Below are 23,764 nucleotides of genomic sequence, written 5' to 3'. Positions count from 1 at the left end.
TGCACTGCACTTTGGAGGCTATTTGATAAATGCCTAAAATCCTTAGATGCAGTTTTACTTAAATCTGTGATGTAATTCTATCTTCCTTTTCCAGAACACTGAACCTGAGGCTTTGCTTTTAAAAGACAAACTGAAAGATGCTCTGAATGTATTAATGCTCCTGTAGCAAGTTATTTTGTAACTTTTCCCTATATCAAATATTGGGTCCTTTTGTTGCACATATTTAGATGTTTGAAGATGTTTCCATATACCTGGGAATATAAGTTCGACTCCCAAAATGTTTTGTTTTAAAGTTGCATCATTTACAGACATGGAAAAGGTTCAAGATCTTGTAGATCACAAATAGGGGGAAGACCATAACAAGGCCGACGTAAAAGTAGTTTTACGGTTTTTAGTCTTCTCCACTTCAAAAGGCCAGTATTTTCTGAAGCAAACCAGCTGTACTATGTTTAGAACCGACATGGTCGTGAAAACAAAGTTTTTCAAAAGTATACAGTATAACTTTCTAAACTCTTTTTCTTTAAATGTAAAGTTTGAGTGCTGCAACTGTGGAGTTTCCCAATTTGGGATTAATAAAGTAAATCTATCTATCTATCAACCTGAACAATAAAAACAAAACAAAAAAACTAAATAGCCACAAGGGGGAGCTGTGGTCGTTTTAGACACGCTCATTAATCGCGCCCTCTCAAGACGGTTCAGTAAAAGTACTCAGCAGACCATTTTCTTCTTCACTTTGGGGTGGGGGCGGTCTTCAGAGTCTATAAATACCAGTCGTTCGGCACATTGTCCGTAAAGTCCTGTGCACCGCTTGCGCTTGTCGTCTTTTTTTTCCTTTTTTTTTTCCTTTTTTTTTTTTTTTTTTTCAATCTTGGGCCACCTGCTGCCTCCCTTCTAGGATGGCCAGGCCCCCACCAGTGCAACAGGCAGCAAACTCGGGAGCTGATGCGCGTCCCTGCCTGCTGCTGGCCTTCCGTCAAAAACGGTGGTGAATGACGGCAGCAGGACCAGGACGCGCCCACCCCCCGCCCCCCTCCACGACCCCGTGGTTAGACTCCGCCCCCTAGTTGCGGACGCGCGTCAAGTCAGTCAGCTGGTGTGTCTGGAAGTCTCCGTGAGCAGCGTGTAGTTCGGCCGGCGGCTCCCAGTAGGTCGAGCAGGTGGAACTGCGGTCAACGGAAGGACAGAAGGAAGGAGGAGAAGAGGAGAAAAGGGAGAAAAGCCGCATGGACATGAAGGAGAGCGACGGTGCGAGCGCCTACGGCGCTTCGCTCGCGGGACGGGGCTTCGACCTCAACAAGTTCGTCCGGCAGCCGCAAACCATCGTGCGCTTCCTCAGCTGGGTGAGTGCGAGGCTCGATCATATCGTCGATATCGCCGATAGTATCGTCGATATTTCTGCTGCATGTTGCGCTGCGTCCCTGCGGGTGCGTCATGTGACAGTAACTGGGTGTGAGATCAGGTCCAACAAGTAGCAGCTGGGTGGGATAATATTAGGAGTCTCACTTTCACTCGCCAAATAATAGTCTCTGTGTCTGACTCCAGACTAGATTGATTGATTGATTGATTGATTGGTTTCAATCGATTTGACGAAGCAGTCGGCGCACACTCACACTCAGACGCTCTCCTGATCAACTGCTGCCGTGCAGATCTTCAATGACAGAGACGTGAAAAAACTGGAAAGTCCGAAATGAACCTGGGACACTCAGGTTATTACCGTAAAACCCACAGGGTTTCCCTCAGTTTCCTTTTCCTCTTGAAAACAAAACAACAACAAAACTAACAAATAAAGTTTTTTGGGGGGCATTGCACCCCATTTCAGAATTCCACATTATGGTTGAAATTTGATTTATGACTAGTAGTGCAAATAGATCATAGTGATTTCCCAGTTGCAGCTACCTCCCATTTAATACATACAGCACAAAAGAAAAACAAGTCTCAGTCATGGATTTGCATCTGAGGACACAGTATCCCAGTTGGTGTCCATTGCTTCAGTGCGTGTGTTTGGGCAACTGTGTAGAAGCGATTATGTGTGTGTCAGTGGTCAACAGGAGTTGGTGGGGGAGGGGGGTGGGAGGTAAGGTGACACCTTTGCAGAGTCTCAGAGTCCCACCGTGCACCACACACACGCAAGAGGACAGCTTGTCTGCCGTTGCTGTCAGATTGGTGGGATCACTGTCACAACGTGCCTCAAGAGTTGATCATTGGCTTTGCTTCAAGTCCCACGAGGCACCACGCCCTCACTGTCTGTGAAACATCAGTGTGACACAGTCAACTGTGTCACACTGGTCACTCCTCTACTGTAGTTATGCTCAATGTTGGCGAGTAATCGATTACTAAAATCCGGTACTGTAAATAAACTACTTTTTTAATAATGGAGTAATGTAACCGGATTACTGTGGCAAAACTGGTAATTATATCATTATTACTTTATCAAGTACCAAGTCCATTACTATTGTGAAATATTTCACATTATTATCCACAAAATGTCAGAAATTTAGAAAAACAACCGGAAACAACAATGTCACAGATTATTTTAACAGTATGGGCTGTGCAAAAGGCACCAGTGCTGTACATGAGTTTGTTCTGTGAAATGTACAGTTTGTGTTCAGAGAGCAAACATTCATTCATGTTAACAGGACAGAGGCAATATTTGCGATTACAAAATTTTGCACTTTAATAAAGTTCATTCCAAAGCACTGAGCAACTGTTATTTTCACCTTCTTTTTTTTATTTTTTTAGCTAAAGTAATAAGTAATTTGTTACTTATGAAACAAAGTAGTTAAAAAAAGTAATTAGATCACTTTTTAAATGAGTAATCAGGAGTTGGATTACTTTTATGGAGTAATCCCAACAACACTGGTTCTGATTGGTTTCTGGAACTGTGGCTCTCCTGCTCACTCTCTGCGGCCCACTTTTTAACCAGGCCTCGTGCCCACCCCCACCCACCCATACACCCCCAGACCTCATTATGACCATCATGAGAGAGGGTGGCATCTCTGGGCCACAAAGCTGGCAGTTGCACTAAGAAGTGGGTCACCAGCGAAAATTTCAGCCGCCCACAGACTGTGAAACAATGCAAGGTTTAGGGGTTTGCTGGTGCGACGTGGACACCTCCCTGTTATACTGCTGTGTGTGTGTGTGTGTGTGTGTGTGTGTGTGTGTGTGTGTGTGTGTGTGTGTGTGTGAGTGAGAACAGTCTCGCGACAACTCGCGCCTTCCTGTGAACAGTCAGGTTCCGAAGCCGCTCAGGTCAAGAGGGTAAAAATTGTATTTCACTGTTGTGACTTTGAGCAACGTTCCATTTGCTTTAGTTTGTTGCCTTCTGACCCTCTTTTTTCTTCTCTGTGTCGCGGTGCAGCTGTTTGCCTTGGTGGTGTTTGCCTGCATCACGACAGAAGGCTACATCAACCCCCCCGAAAGTTCCGAGGCGAAATGCGTCTTCAACCAGAACAACTCTGCGTGCCAGTACGCTGTCGGCATCGGCGTCCTCGGCTTCCTGGCGTGCATGGCCTTCCTCCTGCTGGACGTCTACGTTTCTTTCACCAGCAATGTGGCGGAGAGGAAGTACTCCGTCTTGGCAGACCTGGGCTTCTCAGGTACACGCGTTTCTGGGTTTCATTTTTTTTTTTTAAAGTAAAATGTACAGCCTTCTTCTGGAGAGAGTTCCTGGAAGAGCCACGTGTTTCAGCCAGGGGGTTGAAGACAACGAGCAGAAGCGGTGCTGATGGCACTCGTGTTGTTCAACTGAGGCCAGGTTGGGACAATGACAGTGCTGTGCAAAGACAGGGCCGTGCGCAATGAGAAATAATGTGGTTGTGAAACTGATTCAACATTAGAATAAAATAATCTAAAGTAATCTAAAGTAATCTTATTTGTCTTATCAATTTACTGCTCACTCATCCATGATAACGTGTCTTTGACAGTTACTCCGACTGCAAAGCAATAAAAAATAGACAAAAAACTCCACAAACAAACTAACCAAATAGTTTTTATGATTGTTCTTTGTGCTATTTGTGGAACAAATATATAATAATATATATATTTTAAATTGTTGACTGATTACTCTGAATAACTTAGTTACAAAACTGGTAAAATTTAAATGAAGTGAGTTTGCTGAGCTCATGCGAACATTAGCACAAACTCTCGGGTGTAATGATGTGCAGTGTAGCCTGTGTGTTGTGGTGGGCAGCGGGACGTCACAGGGTCAGGCCAGTCAGCTGTGCGCGACACAGTTCACGGTCAGCCGTTCCTGGAGGACAAAGCGGTGGCAGTCTGAGCCGACGGCAACAGGAGAGCCCTTATTCTGCTGCTGCTGCTGCTGCTGCTGCTGCTGCTGCTGCTGCTGCTGCTGCTGCTGCCGCTGTTGTTTTGTCCACTTCCCACATCCGGGTTTGTTAGCTGTGTTTCTATGCTTTGAAAACAATTGTTTTTTTTATCAGTGTGTCATTTTTGTGTGTGTGTGTGTGTGTGTGTGTGTGTTTGTGTGTGTGCTAGGGGTGTGGACCTTCCTGTGGTTTGTGTGTTTCTGCGTCCTGGCCAATGAGTGGAGCCACACGGTGGACATCAGAGGGATCCCCCAGGACGCACCACGCGCCGTCGTGGCCTTCTCCTTCTTCTCCATCGCCACCTGGGTGAGTGACACTTGACCTTTCTGCACCCCCCAACCACCATTGCCACCCTCATATTAATGGATGGTCTCGTGATGGACATTTTTCAATCCGCAAAGACATTATGGAGGTTTACCAAAGAAAAGACATCCGACCAGTACCAGGGGCACTTAAAATGAGAAAAACCTCTCATGGCTCCGGGCACACAGGGATCCAGAAGCCTCTCCAATCCAGTTTGACTGGAGAAGGGTGACAGTACTACCTAGTGTTTAGCCAAAACATTCTCTTTAGAGTCAGTAGCAGGAGCAGTTGTTCCAACCCAGGCATGAGCAAACTACGGCTCAGGGGCCATATGCGGCCCATTCGACTTTTTAATCCGGCCCGTCGAACTTGAAGAAATTATGTTAATAGTGAGTAAGTAATAAAATAGCTGTATTTCATCCATTTTTTCAGTGTTTTAAGAGTCATTTCAATAAAGAGCTAAATACCGTTGTAATGCTTTTGTTCATTTTTAATTGACATTAAAGCACATTTTTTTCATATCCCACAATATATTTTTCCTCCACCACCAAAACACTCCATCCATCTGCTGGTGCTGCTCCGGCCCCTCCCCTCTGTGAAATTGTAGAACCCACTGTGACCGACCAGTCAAAAGTTTGCCTACACCCTGTTCCAACCCCTCATGTTTCAGCACCACGACCGCTTTCCTGTGTTGGCACCGTGTGGGATTCTTTCCCTCTGCTAAACTCAACAACACGGGTCACACAGTTGACGCTGAGCCTTGTTGGACACCGAGACAAGAGTGATTTCACCTTGTTGGTTTTCTTTGAATGTATCTCGCATTCCCCCCTGCCCCCGATGCATCTCCATTGCAAATGGCTGGACCCAACATTCTTTTTTTTACGCTCATTCAGGGCATCCTGACCTACTTTGCTCTGGGCCGTTTCCGCCGCGGCGTACAGGAAGTAGCCGTCCCGACCTACGTGGAGGCGCCGCTGCCGGATCACCACCAGACCCCGTACCCCCCGACCTATGCGCCGCCGTCCTACAACCCCACCACCTACATCCCCACTGCGTACGCCACCTATCCCAGCAGTGTGTCGGACGTGCAGCAGCAGCCGCAAGGAGATGCCACCTACCAGCCGCCCTCCTTCTGAGTGGGCGGGGTGAGGCGGGGGGCGGGATGGGGGAGTGAGGGGGCCCTCCTGACATGTGTTGGGAAAATGATTACAGCTGCACTGCACAGGCCCGGAAGCTGTATCACATTGATATGGCCTCCACCATCTCTGCTCCAAAACGTGTTTGTGTGTTTGCCGCCGGTACATCGCCGAACCGGCTGGCGAGATTAGCGTTGACGCTTGCGCAATGTGACCTTTGACGTCCGTGGAAAGAAAACAAAAACACCAGACGCACACTCTCATCTGCACTGGGCTTGACCCTGAAGGCGGTGCTTTGGGAGAGACAGGTTTCACCGTGTGATCAGACTTCCTGCCAACGATAGCTGTGACGGCTGAAGCCACAGAGGGACTCGGCAACTCTGCTGATCGTCGTGGAAAATGTGCTTTTTTTGTACACAGTTTTTGTAATACAAAGCTGCTGTTTTAATTGTTTTGTGTGTTTGTTTTCCTCATCCTATGTGGCTTGTTCAATTGATGTTTTTTTTCCATTCTTGTTTTTTTTTCTCGATGATAAAAATTTTTAGATTAATTAAAATTTGTTGAAATGGTTTTCTGAGAGTATGACATTGTGGGTTAAAGGCCTGCGGCAAAGCCAAATTTCCTGTGTGGCTGTAAAATGTGGACTTTGTCCTAAAGAACTTTATGCCAATATAACCATAAAAATACCCTTTGAACGTGCCTTTTGAAGTCTTCAGTCCTGAGCGCAGTTACGCGTCACACGCCTTGTGTCGTGTCATCATCAAGAATTATTATCATTAAGAATACTTGAAGGCTCAAGTTTGTGGGTAATGGTAGTGGTGATAGGGTTGCCACCACCTAGAGTTTCAAATTCGGGACATCTCGGGTAGGGGGGGATCGCTGAAGTCTGTTGACGATGGGGGGTGGGGGTATACGGGACAAAGTCAAGTGCCTATCTAGACCACAGACGGAAATCAAATGAGGTTTTGTCATTTTCCCTAAAAAACGGGACAAATTCTGTCCCGGGAGAGATTTTATTTTTCCCAGGACAGGTGGTGAAAAAAGAGAAAAATTCTGGGAAAAACGGGACGGGTGGCAACCCTAAGTGGTGACCATATAGAAAGGCCTCAGCTTCTTCCCTGCAAATTCAACAACATTGAAAATGTTTATTGTACGATAATCCCTGGAGTCTTGCTGCCCTTTAAACCTACAGCTAATAGTCAGAGAGATATTGACCAGGCTTATCCTTCAAGCATGGCCTCACACTCAAGTGTAACTTATTAACAGCAGCAGTCAATTAAAGTCTCCTCCTCAGCCTGCAAACTCGGTGGCTTCACACCTTCTTTAATGTGATGATGCACACACAAAAAAATGTTGGTCTCCAAAATGTTTATGGTCTGGTGTTGAGATGTCATGTTTACTTGACCAGTGGCAGTTTATCACCACTGCGTGTTTCATTGACTTGCAAACACACTGTAGCCTGGAGCAGATGTCTTTTTCACTTAGCTTTCACTTGACTAAAACAGCCTTATGATTAGGATGTGAAATATTTTTGCAATTAATTTATAGCATGGATACCTGTATCTAAGACCCTTTTTTTTTTTTTTTTTTTTGCCAAATCGCCCTAATGAAAAATGTGGATTGCTAAGAGGAAGGAGAATGTCCAGAACACTTGTAATGTAAGGTAGTGCTCCCCTTTTCAAATTAAAATGTGTTATCTTGATTTGTATTCAAGTATTTTAAAAATGCAAATGTTCCATGAATAAACGTATGTAACAAAAATGCTTTTAGTTTACAAAACTGTAAAGTACATAAAACAGGAAAAAAACACTTTTTTTAAATATTCATTATTTTTTGGGAGAATGAGTAACAAACCTGGACTGTCATAGGTTGTTTGCAGGAGAATGTTGTTAGAGTTAAACATTGGCTGTGACTTCTCTGTTGGCTGCTGTTAAAGCAGCTTTTTAAAACTCTGCTTCATACTAACTCAAAAACCAAAATGTGAGTTTGTAAGTGCAGCTCATGGTATGAAAGATCTGGATAAAATCTATTGTGTTTGTATTGCCTTTCCATGAGTGTCATTTGTGTGTTGAACAGAAAAATTCACATTACTGGACGTTTCCCATGTTTCAACTTTGATTAATTATTTGGCTATTAATCAATAATCCAAGTCTAAGAATTTATTGATTTCTTCATTGTCTTACTTTAATCATCATCATACCACACTGACTGACCAGCCGGTCTATAATTAGCCCATTAGGTTTCTTTCTTGATTATATTTCAATGACAGTTAATGCTTTAAATGCAAGTAGGCTGATATAAATTGTTTAAATGTGATTTTGATGGCTAACCAGTTTCAATCAATTTCATTTTATGTCTACGTACTTTGTTGTTGTGAAGCTTTTACATCACAACTACTTTGAGATGCCTTTTGAGGATGCAGTAAATTCCTCCTGTCATCGTATCCTATTAAAAACACTCTTGCATTCAACTACTGGAGTGAAAGCTTAAAATAGGAGGAGGCAGGATATACTTTTCCACTCCCGCGTACCAACCTGCAGCAGTCATTAAGCATGCCGCGACTTAAACAGGTTATTCTGGGCTTCAGTGGCCTCTGAGGGCTTTGGATTTCAGTCACCCTGTGCATCAGTGAGTAGAAGAAAAAACATTGGAGTTGTGCAGGGAAACGCACAAATCATGTTCATTAAACAGAAGACAGACACTTCCGATCTCATTTTAATGAGAGACATCGATCATGAAAATAATAATTTAAATTCCCTTGGTTGACAGGCAAAGCTCTGCATAGTGTGGCAACATTATGGCATACCATGGTATATTAAGCAAGCCACTAACATATCTTAAAAAAAAATAAAGTTAGGTACTACAATTACTAAATAAAAATAAAAATTACACACACACACACACACACTTACATATGTACACAAGCAGTGAAAAAAAATGATTGTTGGGCTTTAAAACTACTTGGCTGCTGTATTAACAGTTTACATCTAGAGGTGAAGATGAGAGAAGAGCTTCCTTGGAATCCCAGAGTCCACAAGCTTCCCAGTGAGCTTGCACTGCGGAGTAGCATCCCTGAGTGGGGCGCTGTTTTCCTTGTCCACCATTAGACCCCCGTAGCACCTTCTGCACACGGCCTGATACTTGTCCGCTCCACCGATCACCTCCACCTGTGGAACAAATGAGAATGATCCAAGTAATTAAAATTAATGTTGCAATGGAACGGTATGAAGATATTCCACTATTTACATCACGTCCTTGTCAGCAATGCTTAAACCGTTCAATTAAAACGGTTTGTTCCAGTTTTATGCCAGGCCACTTTGCCTCCTCACCTCTTTTTCATTTCCTGTCCTCTTGGTGTAGGCGGCCTCCATGTAACACCGCATGCAGACAGCGTTAAGCTTCACCACACTCTCGGCCAGAGGGACGAGGCTCAGGATGTTCCCAAAGGGCTGCGAGAAAACAGCGATCAGTCTCAGTGGAGGTATAATCACGTTAGAGGGACTGAAGAGGTGCTTTGTGGCACAGAATAATGTGTGCACTGAGCCATGTGTTGTGGTGCTGCTGGTGCAGTTTGAGCAATCTGTGAAAAATGCGTCTCGTGTTACATTTAGTTGTGTCTTACAGTGGTGCTCTGTCTACCAGCAGTGCAACACTCAGAGCCAGTGGGGAGGAAGACACTCACCTTCCTCTGGAAGGTTCCGTCCAAGGCTGCGACAATGACCGTCTTCCCCAAATTGGCCATCTCTTCACAGAACTCCACTGTGTCTGTAAACTAGAAACAGCGAGAGGTAAACAATCGCATGAGTGGCAACTCATCCAAAACAAAATCTTGTGCAGCATCACACATTTTGGTCACAATGGATTTGAGGGAAAACTCTGGTTTTGTCAAAAAGAGGGAGAGTGTAGAATTGATATACTTACAAACTGCCCTTCATCAATTCCAATGACACAGGCTTGAAGTGCCAGAGGCCGCACATCTCCTAGACAATTGGCTGGAACGGCTTCCATCGTGTTTCTGAAAAATTAAAATTAAAAATGTGTGACAATGTGCAAATTCATTGAGGTTTCCTGCAGATATCATCAACGTTGCAATCGAGAGAAAAATACAAAAGCCATGATGCAGTACCACAAGGGGGCATCATTTTCCACAATATGATTCGTTTGATGAAATATTCCCGTCCACCTTCTCATTAAAATGATTAATGAAAACGTAATTGCTGTCGTTGTTCATGTTGTTCACATTGATTATGAAATCTGGACATAACTTGTCTTGCGGTATTTCTTTGTGCTTTGTAACAAATTCATTGCGCGCATTTCCCTTCTTAAACAATGTAGTTAACATGGTTTTAAATGGGTGACTTACTTGTCATGTGTTGCCACACCTTTGTCCGAGTAACGAGTGTCCTTGGCGTATTTGATCAACAGGCAGTTGTACTGGGCTATCTGGAAACGGCGCACTCTGCGCATCAGCTCAGTGCTACAAAGTAATACGACAAGCATTCAGTCAACACCGGACTCGGTCAAATACATTTCATACATAGACAAATGTGCAAAGCCGTTTGGGTTTGAACCATGCAAAGCCAGTGATGATCTTTAACTGGGAAAGTTAGCGACGTAAAGAGAACTGTGAACTCAATGGGAAAGATTTGGGCGGGCGGAAGTTGTGACACAAAAACGTAAATATGGTTTCAGAAGTGTCTTTGTGTAAAAATATGACTCCACAGAGATCGTATTTTTTGTTGTTGTTTGTTTGTTTATTTGTAAGGATTTGTAAGGAAAATAACTCACCTTTTGCCTGAAAACATTGGTCCAAAGATGACCTTTAGATAAAAAAGGAGGGAAAGGGAGATGTTGGAAAACGTTAATTATCACCTACTACAATTATTCGCCTACTCTTAGAAATGTGCTAAATTACATTTTACGTTATACCATAGTGTTGTCGTGCTGTCGATGTTTTAAGAAAAATCCATACACGATGTTGTACATACCTGAATTTGCCCGCGTGTTTTCGTGGGTGAATTTGGGAGAACTGGGAAATCGACGCAGTCCATTTTTCTCTTCTTGACTCGGTGCAGCAGTGACTGAAATAAACTCAAATGCGTATTTGAAGACAGAAGATAACTTTAGCCGGGTCCTCGGTCCACAAACACTCTGTGTCCGCGAATATTGAACGTCGCGCGCGGTTGTTGATAATCTTTGCGCGAGAATCGACCAATTATAATCTCACTCACGTGACTCTCTAAACCAATCGGTTTAGAGCAAGGAACCAACCAGCAAGCAGTCAGGCCGCTATCGCGACCAATTAGAGCGCAGATGCTCACATTTTCATTCCTTATTGGTCCTCTCTCTCTCCTCTCCCTTGTGCGTACGCAGGGCGCGTATTTTTTTTCTGCGACCGCGTACAGCGAACACCCGCCCTTACTTGCTTCTCATTGGGTCACGAAAGTACCAATCAGAAGCAAGTTAAGTCAATGAGTATTGGCAAATCAGAAACAGGGGCGGGCCTTTGCTAAGTTTATTTATAGAAAACACAAAGCTTCCTGGAGCGTGATTAAAAAGTATATAGGCTGTTTATAAATTAAATAGAAGACGCGCAATACGTGCTGTTTCTTATCGTATGCATACAACACTCAAACCCATGGCGGATTTCATCTGTTATAGCAAAATAGAAAAATAAAATAGTAAAATAAACAAAAGAAAAATAGCACAATAAATAAATAAAAGCAAGAAAAAAGCACGTTTTGCAACCCCATGCATGACGAGCTTGACGAGCCGGTTGACCTTTACTATTGCGTCATAAATTTAGAGTCAACAGCATTTTGGAGCTCTTCAACTCATTTGCCGCTGGACTTTAGTCGTGGCAGAAGAGACCATGTCTGAGTGGACTATGCTGACAAAAGAAGTAAGGTTTTTTTTTGTTTTTGTTTTTTTGTTAAGTACAGACTTCATAAAAGTCTTCCGCATTTGCATGGAGGTTTATTAGAAAATATGTTCCGATATAACAATATTCTTTTGTAATTTGCCGTGTAATTCCTTCATTCAATAAAACGTGTTTTGTTTTGAAGGGTATTTATTTCCCCCATGTTTGTATATTTCAAATGTCTCAATCCTCCTTGACGGGAGTTCTCCCCTCATGAAGCTCAGTTGCGTTCACCGTATATCGGTCACAGTGACGTAGCAGCGTGTGGCAGGGGGCACTGTTCGCCGTCCGTGGTTCACAGTGGCGTCGGCGTCCATGTCCGCCCCGGCCGAGCGCCACTGACTAGCACTCTCCCCGTGGTGTGACAGGAGCTCGAGAGGCAGTATTCCCCCAGCCAGTGGTCGCACAGGATGTCGGCGGGGGACGTGATCCAGGCTCACGTCAAGGCTCTGCGGGAAGGTCGGTGTGTGTCCAGAAGCTACATTGCTAACGAGCTGCAGCCGCGTAGCCAAAGATCATGTTGACTGATGAAAACAGGCATGACCAGTGCTGCAGCTTCACCGGCGGCTCGGCCAAATGTTGATAAAAGTAATTAAACAGTTCCGGGTTAATTTTTTTTTTTTTTTTTAATCAATAAAATAAATACAAATAATTTTAAAATAATGATAATGATTAAATAAATATACACCGTAAGAATAAATTGCTCTTTAGAGTGTATTGTTGGATTGTTATACTTGATGCAACTGTTGTAAACTGTCATCCGTGATGTGTTTTGTGGCTTCGGTTTGTCACCTTTATTTCGAAATGGTAAAAACTAAAAAAAAAGTCTAAATTATATGCAGTCAGTCTCTAATGATGAACATGTGTGTATTGTCTTGCGGTTTGCTTCTTCATGTGTATACTCTATTTTCCTACTCTGTGTACAAGATTACAAGGCCTTGATTTTGTGTGTCCAGGTACAGACCGCGCCCGTGGTCTGGCTCAGACTTTGCTCAACGTGCCATATGGGGAGGGAGATGGAGAGAAGCTGGATGTGTACATACCTAAAGGCAGCCCCCTGGGTACCGCCACAACACTAACACCAATGTTAAATTTTGAAGACCCAGAGTCACACAGAGTTTGCACAAGAATGAAGCTCCTTCTCTTTCAGATGTTCATCTTGTCATTTACCTACATGGAGGCTACTGGCAATTTCTCAGGTACACCGCTGCGTTCTTTCTGCAAGGCACATTTTAATTTCTCAGCGAGATTTGTCATGTTTGTTCATTGTGTGTGTTCCTTAAGCAAGGAGGAGTCAGGTTTCATGGCCGTTCCACTTGTCGATAAAGGTGTAGTGGTTGTCGCTGTTGGCTATGACATTGCCCCAAAAGGTACAACCAAGTTCCACTAGAGCACATTGAAGAATTGTGAGTGTAGACTTTCATCGTTTGCTCTGTTGTTTTCAGGTAACATGGATCTGATGGTGTCGCAGGTTCGCAGGAGTGTCGTTTCTGTCGTTCAGCAGTATTCTCACATCAGGTGCCGATATTCAATGACACCTCATCCATCTTCTTGAAGCTTTTGGCCAGAAATATTTTAAACTGTAACCTTCTGTTGAATTCTCACATTCTCAGTGGGCTTTACCTGTGTGGCCACTCAGCCGGTGCCCACCTAGCTGCAATGGTCCTCTCCACCGACTGGTCCCAGTACAGCATCACTCCTCAGATCAAAGGTTAAGTTCACCCTGTGGGATGCAATGCAAGTGAAATTCATTATTTATGAATCATTCATGAAATTTGTCATTCATTATTTCTGTACAGGTGCTTTCCTGGTCAGTGGCATTTATGACCTTCTGCCCATCCTGTCCACTTACGTAAATGAGCCGCTGAAGATGACAGAGTAGGTTTCTCTGTGTGTGTGTGTGTGTGTGTGTGTGTGTGTGTGTGTGTGTGTGTGTGTGTGTGTGTGTGTGTGTGTGTGTGTGTGTGTGTGCGCGCGCGTGCGTGCGTGCGTGCGCGCGCGCGCGCATCTGTCTGTGATTGGATCTTTGTCTTCTGTTGTACCAGTCAGTATATGTCCCCTCTGTTCTCTCCTGTTTTTTTTTTGTCAGGGAGGTGGCACTGAGAAACAGCCCCAGCAAGCTTGTCGCTCAACTCCAGCTCTCCTCCTCCAGCTGTCACATCGTCGTAGCCGTCGCCCAGAATGACTCGCCCGAGTTCCGCAAGCAGTCAGAAGACTACTACAAAGTCAGTACTTCCGATGTAAACGCAGACACTGTTTGAATAAGCATGCCCTTCAGTCTTGCTTTTTCCTTTATGCAGTTTGCCTTCTTCTCCTTTTGGTGAGAATAATGTCTGCATGTATGTGGATCCCTAAGGTGGAGACGGGCTGGCTTTAGCGAGAGCTTCGTCTCCTCTGTCATAGCTGCTGTAAATAATTTATAACTTGTGCTAACATCATCCTTACATGTGTCCAGCCTTCTATCTATCTATCTATCTACCTATCTATCTATCTATCTATCGTATGTCGTCATATCTAATTCACACTAACCAAAATGTGCTCTTAAATCTCATGAAGAATGTCAATAATGATAAAACACCAAAGTAGAACATTTTGTTTCCCGCCATAAACAATGTTGAAGCTCAGTTTTCCAACAGTTGAACTTAATTGTAACACCTTCATTGTTGTCAAAAAGCAAACAAGTTTGTCTTTCTGATTTTCAAGACTCTGGAGGCCTCAGGACTTAATGTGAGTCTGGAAGATGTGCCAGATACAGACCACTTCAACGTTATCGAGAAACTGGTAGACGGGGAATACCAGCTGACAAAGGTACAGCACCTACACATAAAATGTAACAAAAAGCATGCCTTGAAAATCTCTCTTGGGTGCATTATTTAAATAGTGACATTCCAAATAATTGTTCCTTTTTCTAGCTTCTCCTGAAGATGATGGGAAAGAGCTGAGGTAGTTGTCTGATCCACAATTCAATAAGAACATACCTCTTTCTTAATGTCCACCTCAGAAGAGGGTCACCCATACTTGCCAGATTCGTGTTAGAGTAAATGTAGAATATGCATCTATTTGTACTTCATACCAGTTAGTTAAAGTGTTTATTTTCATTTTATTGTTACATTGTTTACATCTGTTCACTGTATGTTCTCCCACAGGATCATGTCCAGTCAGGCTTAAATGTTACAGCCACATATTGTGTAGTGCAAACATTGTGTGTCTGAAACTGGCTCCAAGAATGTGACCTATTGCTAATTACACCATGTACAAATTCATTTTTACTTTACATGATAATGTTTGTGCAGAGGGATGTTATCAGGAAATATTCCTTACACTGCTGTATTAAACTGTGAAGGGCTCCTTATCAGTTACGGTGTATTTCCAGTATTTTGCAAGAAGGTTGGACAATCCTACTTTGTGTTTTGCTGCCTGTGACAGTCTGCACCACACTTACCTGTGGGTAGAACTACAGGATCAAGTCAGGAGTTCAAATGTAGTTTATGATGTAATTCAAAAGAATGTAGTTTGTATATCTACTGCAACAATATTGATATCTCTGCCAGAGAGCTCACATGTGGTAAGTGGTGGTTAGTTTTGGGCAAGTGTTTAGTACAAGGCTTCCTTGTATGTGTTTGCATCTCAAATCCTAGAGGCAGAATATGGATACACACATTATTTGAAAAACTAGTATGGCTGAATTTAGCTGATGCACATTGTTACTCGCTGGCCTGAGTGTAGCATCTTGTTTACATTCATGATTTAACTCTGTTCTGTGAAGACAGTTATCACAATAAATATTCATCATCAATAAATATTTATATCTGAGAACATGTGATGAGAGTTTTTTTTCTTTCTTTTTTTTTTCCCTCTGTGAGGTTGCTACCAGTTAGCCAATAGGACTTAATCTGCTGCAATCAAGGGCCTGAAAATGAGTAGATAATAACAACTAAGTTTATTTTATTTATTTTTTTAACCATTAACTGTTACTTTTGTCGCATCATATTAGTGTAACTTGTTGTCATTCATGGGGAGGAATATTGAATGTTGAAACTATCTTGTTATGACGTCACAAATGGCACTGAAACCTCTCCCCACGTACAAAAAAAGAAAAAAAGAAAATCACCACCAGTGTTTCCTCCATGCATTCTCTAAAACTGCATTATCTCCTTCCTTTCCCCTTGCAAAGGTAACAAAGGTAACTTGGCTGAACTAGTATCTTAAATTACCATAGAATTGAAAGTATGTGTGACATATTTTGTTTCTACCTTATGGTAATTTTTTAGGTTATGGTTTAATTGTGTTACAAAATACTCATACCAAAAAAAGAGCATCAACGACAACGACAACAAATAGCCGGACCCACAAAAAACAAATTGTCCCACTTCAAACTTTTAATGACTGGACTCCCACAACTGGTTCAGAGTTTCCAGGCAGGAAGTGCCCCTGACAGCGAACGCTCGTTCCGCCGACCAACTGCTAACGAGCCGCCCGTCAATATCTGACCAGAATAAGGCTGACATACTGGCCCGGTGTATACGGTAAGCCTACATTTTTAATGAGAGACGAGTGTCAGAATAAGGCAAAAGACGCTTTATCCGGCGCCAGGAGCAACGAGTTAGTTGCTAGCTACAGTTAGCTTGGCGGCTAACACTTAGCCGTGGGAACGCCGGCCGGTCGAGGCTGGCATTCCCTCACTGTAGGAGAGTTCCGGTGAGGGAGTCAACTGGTATGTCTGACAGCTGTGGTGAATAACAACTAACAAACTATTTTCACGGAGCGACATTTATTTACTGTCGATGCTCCTGTGCTTGCCATGTTGGACATGAACTCAAACTGACGCCCCTTTAAAACACAGAAGCGTTGATGAGACGGCAATTTTAAGTAAAAGGGTAGCTGTTACATAAGAAGCGCTTATAAGGGCAAGGAAAACTTGTGTGATTTAAAAGTATTTGGGACAATTTAAAAAAAAAAAAAAAAAAAAAAAGACAGTCCAAAGGTGTATTTGGAGATTATTATTAAAAGTATAGCAATCATGTTATTGTGGGAAGTCTGCTGAACCTAAGAGTGCCGTGACTCCAATATCTCACAGTGTTGTTTACATGTTTATCAAACAAGTGCACGCGGACAGTCCCGTCCTCCACTAAAATTACTTTTCCAATGTTCTCTACACACTGGGGCCAGCAGAAATTTTAACTTTAGTGCATCGGCACAAAATCTGTTGCGCAATATTTTCCCCAAAAAGTGGGCCCCCACCCCCCAATACATAAAACAAAAATACAAACAAAAAAAATAATCCTGAACTAAAGACAAAAGATGGTAAAAAAAAAAAAAAAAAAAAGAAGGGGGGGGGGGGAATTGAGAAACTTGTGCTACTAACTGTGGCAGGAAATTTTATAAAAGTAAACCTAAGTAATTACAAAACAGGAATCTCAAACAAAGATTTACTCCTCTATGTTACAAAGAGTACAAATATAGTACAGATGGTTACAAAGATATCCTGGCAATTTTTACTTTGTGGCAGGAGGTAAAATGTCAAAAGTGAGGAGGAAAGGAGGAGACTGTGAGATAGAGATCAGCTCTTCATGTGGGAGAGGGGCCTGAAGGGAGGAGGAGTTGCTGCTTATTAGGGGATGTGTGTGAAAGAGAGCCACACGATGATCACGGCACGCACGGGAGAGAGGAGGCGACGGAAGGGTGAATAATTGAATTTATTCATACAGCGAGGCTTGTGTTTGGGTCTGGGATGGGAAATAAGCTGTGCCCACCATGGTGACAATACATGCATTCTTTGTTTGCCAAGACTTTGTCTGTGTCTGTGTGTGTGTGTTATAGAGCATGTTAGACGAGGAGGGTGAACTTGTTTAGAGGGAGAAGTGAAGGGGAAACAGTAATGCTCTGCAGCTGTATGTGATGTAAGACTGTTTTGTTGACTTGAGTACGAACAAATAGAGCTTTTGGTCAGTTTTCCTTAGAGCTGGTTCATGTTGCCACAGACGTCTTCCTTGGAAAATATGTCATTTACAAGGGAGAGGCAGTTTATTGGGACTCTCCTGCTGAGACAAATGTGATATATTTATCTTTTTTGTTGCTGAATGCTTATGTTGATTTATTCAGTGACTTAACTGTGGTGGTTTCTGCAATCACAGTCCCACATACAGTAGATTGCCTCAGATCTACCACTTGTGTAACTTACTCTTGCATCGTCTTCCACAGGTACACAGTCACATTTGTTGTAACCTTCCTATGCCTTAGAATGCTGCAGTTATACTGTTAAAACAAACAAGGGGCTCTCATTTTTTTTTCTCCAGGAAATTCCTCTCTGAAGTACAGGAATAGGGGGCCTGGATTGGGGGCCTCTATAGGACTGTTGATCCGAGACACAGACTTGGGTGATAGAATATATAAAACATTACAATTCAGAGATTATGGGTTTGTCTGTGATGTATGTATCTTATTGCTGATAAATATTTTATTAGCAATAACAATGTAGCCAAGTTATGTCTGTACAGACTACCACACATTTGACTTTGAAGAGAATGAGGGAATATAACGAGGAAACGTCACAGCACTTAATATAACCTTTTTTTTTTTGCCATGAAAATATTTAGGATCCAATTCTCTGCAAATTCTTCCAAAGCTAAAAGGAGCTTCTCTAATCTGTCACTTAGCATCCCAGAACCTTCTGCTTCATGTTTTATGAAGTTTGTGCTATGCAAATGATGTGCACTTTATGATGTCAAAAAGGGAACTACTACCTCACTGAGGTACGCCTTGGTGACCGTAGCCCTAGCCCATCTTTGTCCCAGCCCTGTAAAATTTACTGTGAAAGGCAACATGAATGAATTCTTAACCGAGTTAGGAATCATACTAACTAACGTACTCACTGCTGTGATGAGGAAAATGTAGTTTATCCAGCTACTACCTTTGCTTGTCAGAGAGAATATGAATTTATTTACAATGTTAGCTTAAGAGCCTTACATGGTAAACTTCAAGAATAACGGAACATAACGGCTTTCCCTCAGGATGTTTAGCTGAGGTATTTAGTTGTTGCAGTAATACAGATGGTCCCAAAACAAAATAAAGCCTTTGAACCGAAGAGTTAAACTTCAGGAGCATGTGCTGCACTGCACAGCTGTTAAATGTAAACCCACATGATAAATTAAATCCTAAACTGGAATTTCCTCCCTCTAAGTTCTTGTGCAAACATCCATTTTCATAATTTGGCAAGAACCAATAACTGGCAGCGGCTTCACGCTCCCTCCCCTTAATTAAACCACATTTGCCAAAAACAAACAGCACACGTTTCCGCTGTCTTTGCTTCCAATCCACGTTCAAACACAGCACATTCATTATTGTGATCAGTCACCCCAATTATAAGACTGATATTATTGCCAGACCAAATGTTCTGTGGATAAAGCCAGAGTGGCCAGACTGAGATTGTTTGGATGGGTTCAGAGGAGGGACAGTGGATATCTGGGTAGAAGGACGCTGAAGTTGGAACTAGCAGGCAGGAGGCATGCAGGAAAAGCAGAGAAGAGATTTATGGATGTAGTGAAAGAGGACATGAAGTTTATTTGGTATGAGAAGAGGATGCAAAGGATGAGAAGTATAGATAGAGGCAGATGATTGGCTGCGTCTTTCCCTGAAGGAAACCATAGAAATGACTTTGTAGTCGAAGGCTTGGGCAACATTTTTTAATTCAAATAACTTGAATTTCATTGAGAGAAAGAGTTTCACACAATGGAAGTTCATCATGTGGAAGGACTGAAAAAACAAGACACACCAATTAACCAGGAAGTCTATGTCCTAGTTTATTTACTGGCCTGTTTTGAGGTGACAAAATATTAAAATGCTTTGAGAAACATGAAGTTTATGTAGTGCTTGGTGTATGTGTGTGTGTTCAGGCAGTTAATCAGGTTTTTTTGTGTAGCCCACATTTGCTAAAAGCTATTTACCTTAAAGGGCTTTACGTTCTCCCGGCTTTCTCCCACAGTCCTAAAACGTGCATGTGACGACCAATTGGGAACTCTAAATTGTCCATAGGTGTGTGTGAATGTGTGCATGTCTGTTCATCTTTCTATGTGGCTCTGTGATGAACTGGCAACTTGTCCAGAGTGTAAGGAGTAAACTTACTCCTCACTCCTTAAACTTTGGATGGATGGATGGATGGATGGATGGATGGATGGATGCGCTTTAGATTCTCTACAGATATGCCATCCGCTACCCTTGCATCCTTGAAGTGGGTGAGGAAACCTTAACATGGAAAAAGAGAGAACCTCAGTGAGAGCTGCAGATGAGTTATCTTCTCTAGGACGGGTAGACGTGCAGTGGGTGTCAAATTTATAGATCACATATGTTCTGTTGCTGTCGTCAAAAAGTGACATCTGGGTACCACAGGGTTGAGTTCAGTCTGTCAGGTTCGACATGTCTTCTCCTTTCTCTGTTGTGAATATATAGGATTAACTTGAACAGCACAACAAAGGTCCCTTGTTCACTGTTGTGAGTCGACGGGAGAACGCCCATGTTTTTGAATGCGTCTTAGGACACATTCTGTTCTCCGGCATTCTCTCTCTGTAACTCTCGCTCTCGCTTTCGATTCTTTGATTGTGTTAGGTAAGTTGTTTTAGGCAGTTTATGGGGGTTGGACTGAGGCGACGGTCACCTGCATGGCTGGCTCAGACCTTCCCCCTCTTTTGTGCCTTTTTGCCGGGGCCTCCAGTCCCTTTTGTTTGTTGGGGGTTTATTTAATTTGAATATGGTTCTTGACGATAAATTATCTTTTTTGCACACTCAAATTGTTTGTGGTGGTGTCCCTTTTAGATCTTCGGCCTTCTAAGCCGTTAGAGTTGTTTGTTGTGGCTGTAACATTCACAATACAACAATAGGAACAAAAGGCTATTTTTCCTGTTATGTCGTTATACCCCACCCACGATCCTCCACCGCTGTTGCTTCTTGTGAATGTCTTTGGGTACATTTATAATCTTATGGCTCTTACAGTTTCCCTTGTTTCTCAATCTATAACAAAAGCTCTCTTCACCAACTTCTGACGTGCCTCTCTGTGCTCAACCCCAGATCTGAGTGTTGGCGGCTCCCAGTCCAAGTGTGGCGGTGAAAATGAAGAGGAGACTCCCATGGCCTCCCTTGGTGTCACCGTACAAAGCCTTCACCCTGTCTGGGTATTCATGACACAAGCAGTTCACTTGGATTCGCGTTTTCACCCGAAGTGGCGCGCAATTAGTGTCGTGACTGTGTTGGCGTTGGCGCTGGTGCTGTACCTGCAATGGACAGCAGGGGCCAAAAGCTCTGCTACCAGAGGAGCACACCACCACAGAAAGTCTCAGGGTAAAGCAAACGGACAAAATGGGCAAATCCTCTACCACCACGAGCAGGGAGCGGATGTACCTTACAACCACACATACCCGCTCAGTCCTCCGGAGAGGACTCCCCACGGAACCCGCTACCGTATTGGTATGATAGCAGACCTGGACTTGGCCTCCCGCAGCCCAAAAGATCAGACGTGGTTCAGCTACCTGAAGAGGGGCCACCTGACGGTCTCGGACAGCGGCGACAGGCTGGAAGTGGAGTGGGACGCTGACACACTTGTTTTGGAGAGTCACTTGAGCGAGAACGGACGAGGTAGAGGCTGTTGTGCGTTTGTGTCTTCCGGGCTTGTTCTGTGTGTCGGCAAGCTTGATGTTTGACGGGACGATGTTGTGCAGGTATGGAGCTGTCGGAGTTGATCGTCTTTAACGGTCACCTCTACACGGTGGACGACCACACAGGTGTGGTGTACAGGATCGAGGACAACAAGGCCGTCCCCTGGGTCATTTTGCCAGACGGCGATGGCACCGTCTCGAAAGGTCAGTCGCCACAAATCCTGTGGCCTGTTTCTCACTCACAGTTCAAAGTGTTTCAATTGGAAAGATTTGTCTCGTGTTCACGCCACTTGTCGCCCTGGGGCAGCCTTCAAAGCCGAATGGCTGGCCGTGAAAGACGAGCAGCTGTACGTGGGCAGCCTGGGGAAAGAGTGGACCACAACCACGGGGGAAGTTGTTCACGAAAACCCGGAGTGGGTGAAAGTGGTGGGCAGCCACGGCGAGGTGCAGCACAGGAGCTGGGTGTCCAACTACAACGCCCTGCGGAGGGTCACGGGGATTGAGCCACCAGGTTGGTTTTAAAAGGTCTAAAAATAATGCTGATGGTTTCTGAGGTATTAATGTCATTCAAGTATGTAAGTTTAACAAAAAAGGGAGCAGCGATTGAGGGATTGCACGATGTCAGTTCCATTTTTCACTCAAAAATTAGAATTAGAATCCTGTTTATTTAGTGTCATCTGGATTTATCTGTTATTTCTTTGGTCAAGAGACTTAGAAAAATGGAAGCGTATAGCTGCAACTCAGACACACCTGATTCAAAAGAGAGTTTTCTTTAGTTCCAACCTCGTCCTCTTGTCAGGCCCCACCAGCGTATCACAAGCCTTCTGTTTACAGGGTACCTCATCCACGAGTCGGCGGCGTGGAGCGAGCGGCTGCAGCGCTGGTTCTTTCTCCCTCGCCGTGCCAGCCACGAGCGTTACGACGAGACGGCGGACGAGCGCCGCGCCGCCAACATCCTGCTGTCGTGCCCCGCGGACTTCAGCGCCGTGTCGCTGCGGCGCGTCGGCCCGTTCAACCCAACCCACGGCTTCTCCTCCTTCAAATTTGTGCCGGACACGGACGATCAGATCGTCCTGGCCCTCAAATCTGAGGAAGACGCAGGGAAGATCGCCACCTACATCATGGCGTTCACACTGGATGGTAGGATACTGATGCCTGAGGCTAAGGTCGGCGATGTGAAGTACGAAGGGCTGGAGTTCATCTGAAGGGAAGAGAGGGCGTGCGGCGCCAGGTGCCTTACACATCCGGGGATTGCAACGTGTACACATGCAACACTACTGTTATTTAGACTGAAAACTGTTACATTCCAAAGTCAACACCTGTGCAATAATGTTGTATGCAAATAACCAAAAAACAATACCCTTACTTTCTTGGAGATAGTTGAGTAGGTGTTAACAAGTAGTTGAAAGGGATGACCGCTCACCTTTCAGTTACAACTCCATTTCTGTTTTAAAGTCTCATTATTTAAATCAATATTGATGTTTTTATTGTGTTGACTTTACTACATCAGACTGGTGCTAGTAGATTGTTTTTGCTATTTAACCTCAAGATAAGCATCGTGGTTTGATTGGAAACAACTGATATTTTCATTTTAACAACCTAAGATTTGCACTACCCGAGTTCAGTCATATCAGACTCCAGGTCAAAAAGGGACAACTAGGGTTGACAAAGTCTTTCCATCTATACTGTATTTGACTTCATCACTAAGGAGGATGTTCTTCCTTCCTGACTCAACCTCTTTCTCCTTCCAAGGAAGAACATACGATTGTGTCATTTTTTTCTCCACCTTTTGCATGAACTTTCTCCCTTTAATTGCTCTGAAAGCTTGTTGATGACAGTCGTTTTCTGTTTGGCTGCACCCTGTCAACTGTCTTTGTAATAGAGCTCAAATATGAAGCACAACAATACTAGAGCTTTGACAAAGTCAAAAAAAAGTTTAGACTGCAACTGTAACTGGTCATTGTCTGATGTAATGGTAAATTACACTGAAATTATACATTAATGTAAACTACTTGCAGTAGTTCATTAACTTCTGCAAATTTGACACGACAAAGGTATGAAATATTAACTCAGGTTAGCTTTAAAGTTATCTGCATGGGCAGATATGCAATGCGGGACATCAAGTTATCATCCAACCAGCTAGAAGCGAACATTATCTTCAAAACATCCATTGTTCGTAGACTGATAAGCCGCAAACCTACTTCCTAGACAAAACAATTTTCGTAAGTATGTTTAGGCCACAGGTGATGCGTCAGTATTCATCTGCACACTTCTGCTGGTCAGACACTCAGGGGAAGCTATATATATATATATATATGTATATATATATATATATACATACATATACATACATACATACACACACACATATATACGTATACATAAATATGTATATGTATATATCTCAAAACTGATTTAAAGAGTGACACCTATTGT

At 43.3% G+C, this 23,764-nt stretch overlaps 4 protein-coding genes across 6 annotated transcripts; 3 read left to right on the top strand and 1 right to left on the bottom strand.

Moving 5' to 3' along the window:
• Window positions 1–1,055: 1,055 nt before the first annotated feature.
• On the top strand, window positions 1,056–9,978 carry syngr2b (synaptogyrin 2b). Of its 2 annotated transcripts, XM_076038984.1 has the most exons (9): window positions 1,056–1,340; window positions 3,359–3,596; window positions 4,495–4,631; window positions 5,522–5,773; window positions 8,745–8,986; window positions 9,125–9,245; window positions 9,407–9,552; window positions 9,717–9,827; window positions 9,888–9,978. In XM_076038984.1, exons 1-4 carry the CDS (start codon window positions 1,224–1,226, stop codon window positions 5,762–5,764), a joined length of 735 nt encoding a protein of 244 aa, XP_075895099.1. In that variant the 5' UTR covers window positions 1,056–1,223; the 3' UTR covers window positions 5,765–5,773; window positions 8,745–8,986; window positions 9,125–9,245; window positions 9,407–9,552; window positions 9,717–9,827; window positions 9,888–9,978. The 2 variants fall into 2 exon arrangements, with proteins under 2 accessions (XP_075895099.1, XP_075895108.1); XM_076038993.1 differs by lacking the exon at window positions 8,745–8,986.
• Window positions 8,462–10,947, bottom strand: tk1 (thymidine kinase 1, soluble). Its single transcript, XM_076039004.1, has 7 exons — window positions 10,753–10,947; window positions 10,553–10,584; window positions 10,128–10,241; window positions 9,686–9,779; window positions 9,447–9,536; window positions 9,094–9,213; window positions 8,462–8,931 (listed from the first exon to the last, which is right to left on the bottom strand). Exons 1-7 carry the CDS (start codon window positions 10,813–10,815, stop codon window positions 8,752–8,754), a joined length of 693 nt encoding a protein of 230 aa, XP_075895119.1. The 5' UTR covers window positions 10,816–10,947; the 3' UTR covers window positions 8,462–8,751.
• A 155-nt stretch (window positions 10,948–11,102) lies between these two features.
• On the top strand, window positions 11,103–15,502 carry afmid (arylformamidase). Its single transcript, XM_076038969.1, has 12 exons — window positions 11,103–11,666; window positions 12,053–12,143; window positions 12,641–12,745; window positions 12,835–12,883; window positions 12,969–13,054; window positions 13,130–13,202; window positions 13,298–13,395; window positions 13,484–13,562; window positions 13,774–13,909; window positions 14,388–14,492; window positions 14,597–14,627; window positions 14,831–15,502. Exons 1-11 carry the CDS (start codon window positions 11,637–11,639, stop codon window positions 14,624–14,626), a joined length of 882 nt encoding a protein of 293 aa, XP_075895084.1. The 5' UTR covers window positions 11,103–11,636; the 3' UTR covers window position 14,627; window positions 14,831–15,502.
• Window positions 15,503–16,065: 563 nt separating this feature from the next.
• Window positions 16,066–23,336, top strand: LOC142897281 (soluble calcium-activated nucleotidase 1-like). Of its 2 annotated transcripts, none has more exons than XM_076039479.1 (5): window positions 16,066–16,210; window positions 20,745–21,308; window positions 21,392–21,532; window positions 21,636–21,839; window positions 22,163–23,336. In XM_076039479.1, exons 2-5 carry the CDS (start codon window positions 20,804–20,806, stop codon window positions 22,531–22,533), a joined length of 1,221 nt encoding a protein of 406 aa, XP_075895594.1. In that variant the 5' UTR covers window positions 16,066–16,210; window positions 20,745–20,803; the 3' UTR covers window positions 22,534–23,336. The 2 variants fall into 2 exon arrangements, with proteins under 2 accessions (XP_075895594.1, XP_075895584.1); XM_076039469.1 differs by lacking the exon at window positions 16,066–16,210 and adding an exon at window positions 17,242–17,366.
• Window positions 23,337–23,764: the final 428 nt, after the last annotated feature.

The sequence above is a fragment of the Nelusetta ayraudi genome, unplaced genomic scaffold (genome assembly GCF_046127955.1).
Source record: "Nelusetta ayraudi isolate G7.1 ecotype Tasmania unplaced genomic scaffold, CSIRO-AGI_Nayr_v1 ptg000004l, whole genome shotgun sequence".
Taxonomy (NCBI): Eukaryota; Metazoa; Chordata; class Actinopteri; order Tetraodontiformes; family Monacanthidae; genus Nelusetta; species Nelusetta ayraudi.
This window is presented reverse-complemented; position numbering and strand designations above follow the sequence as displayed.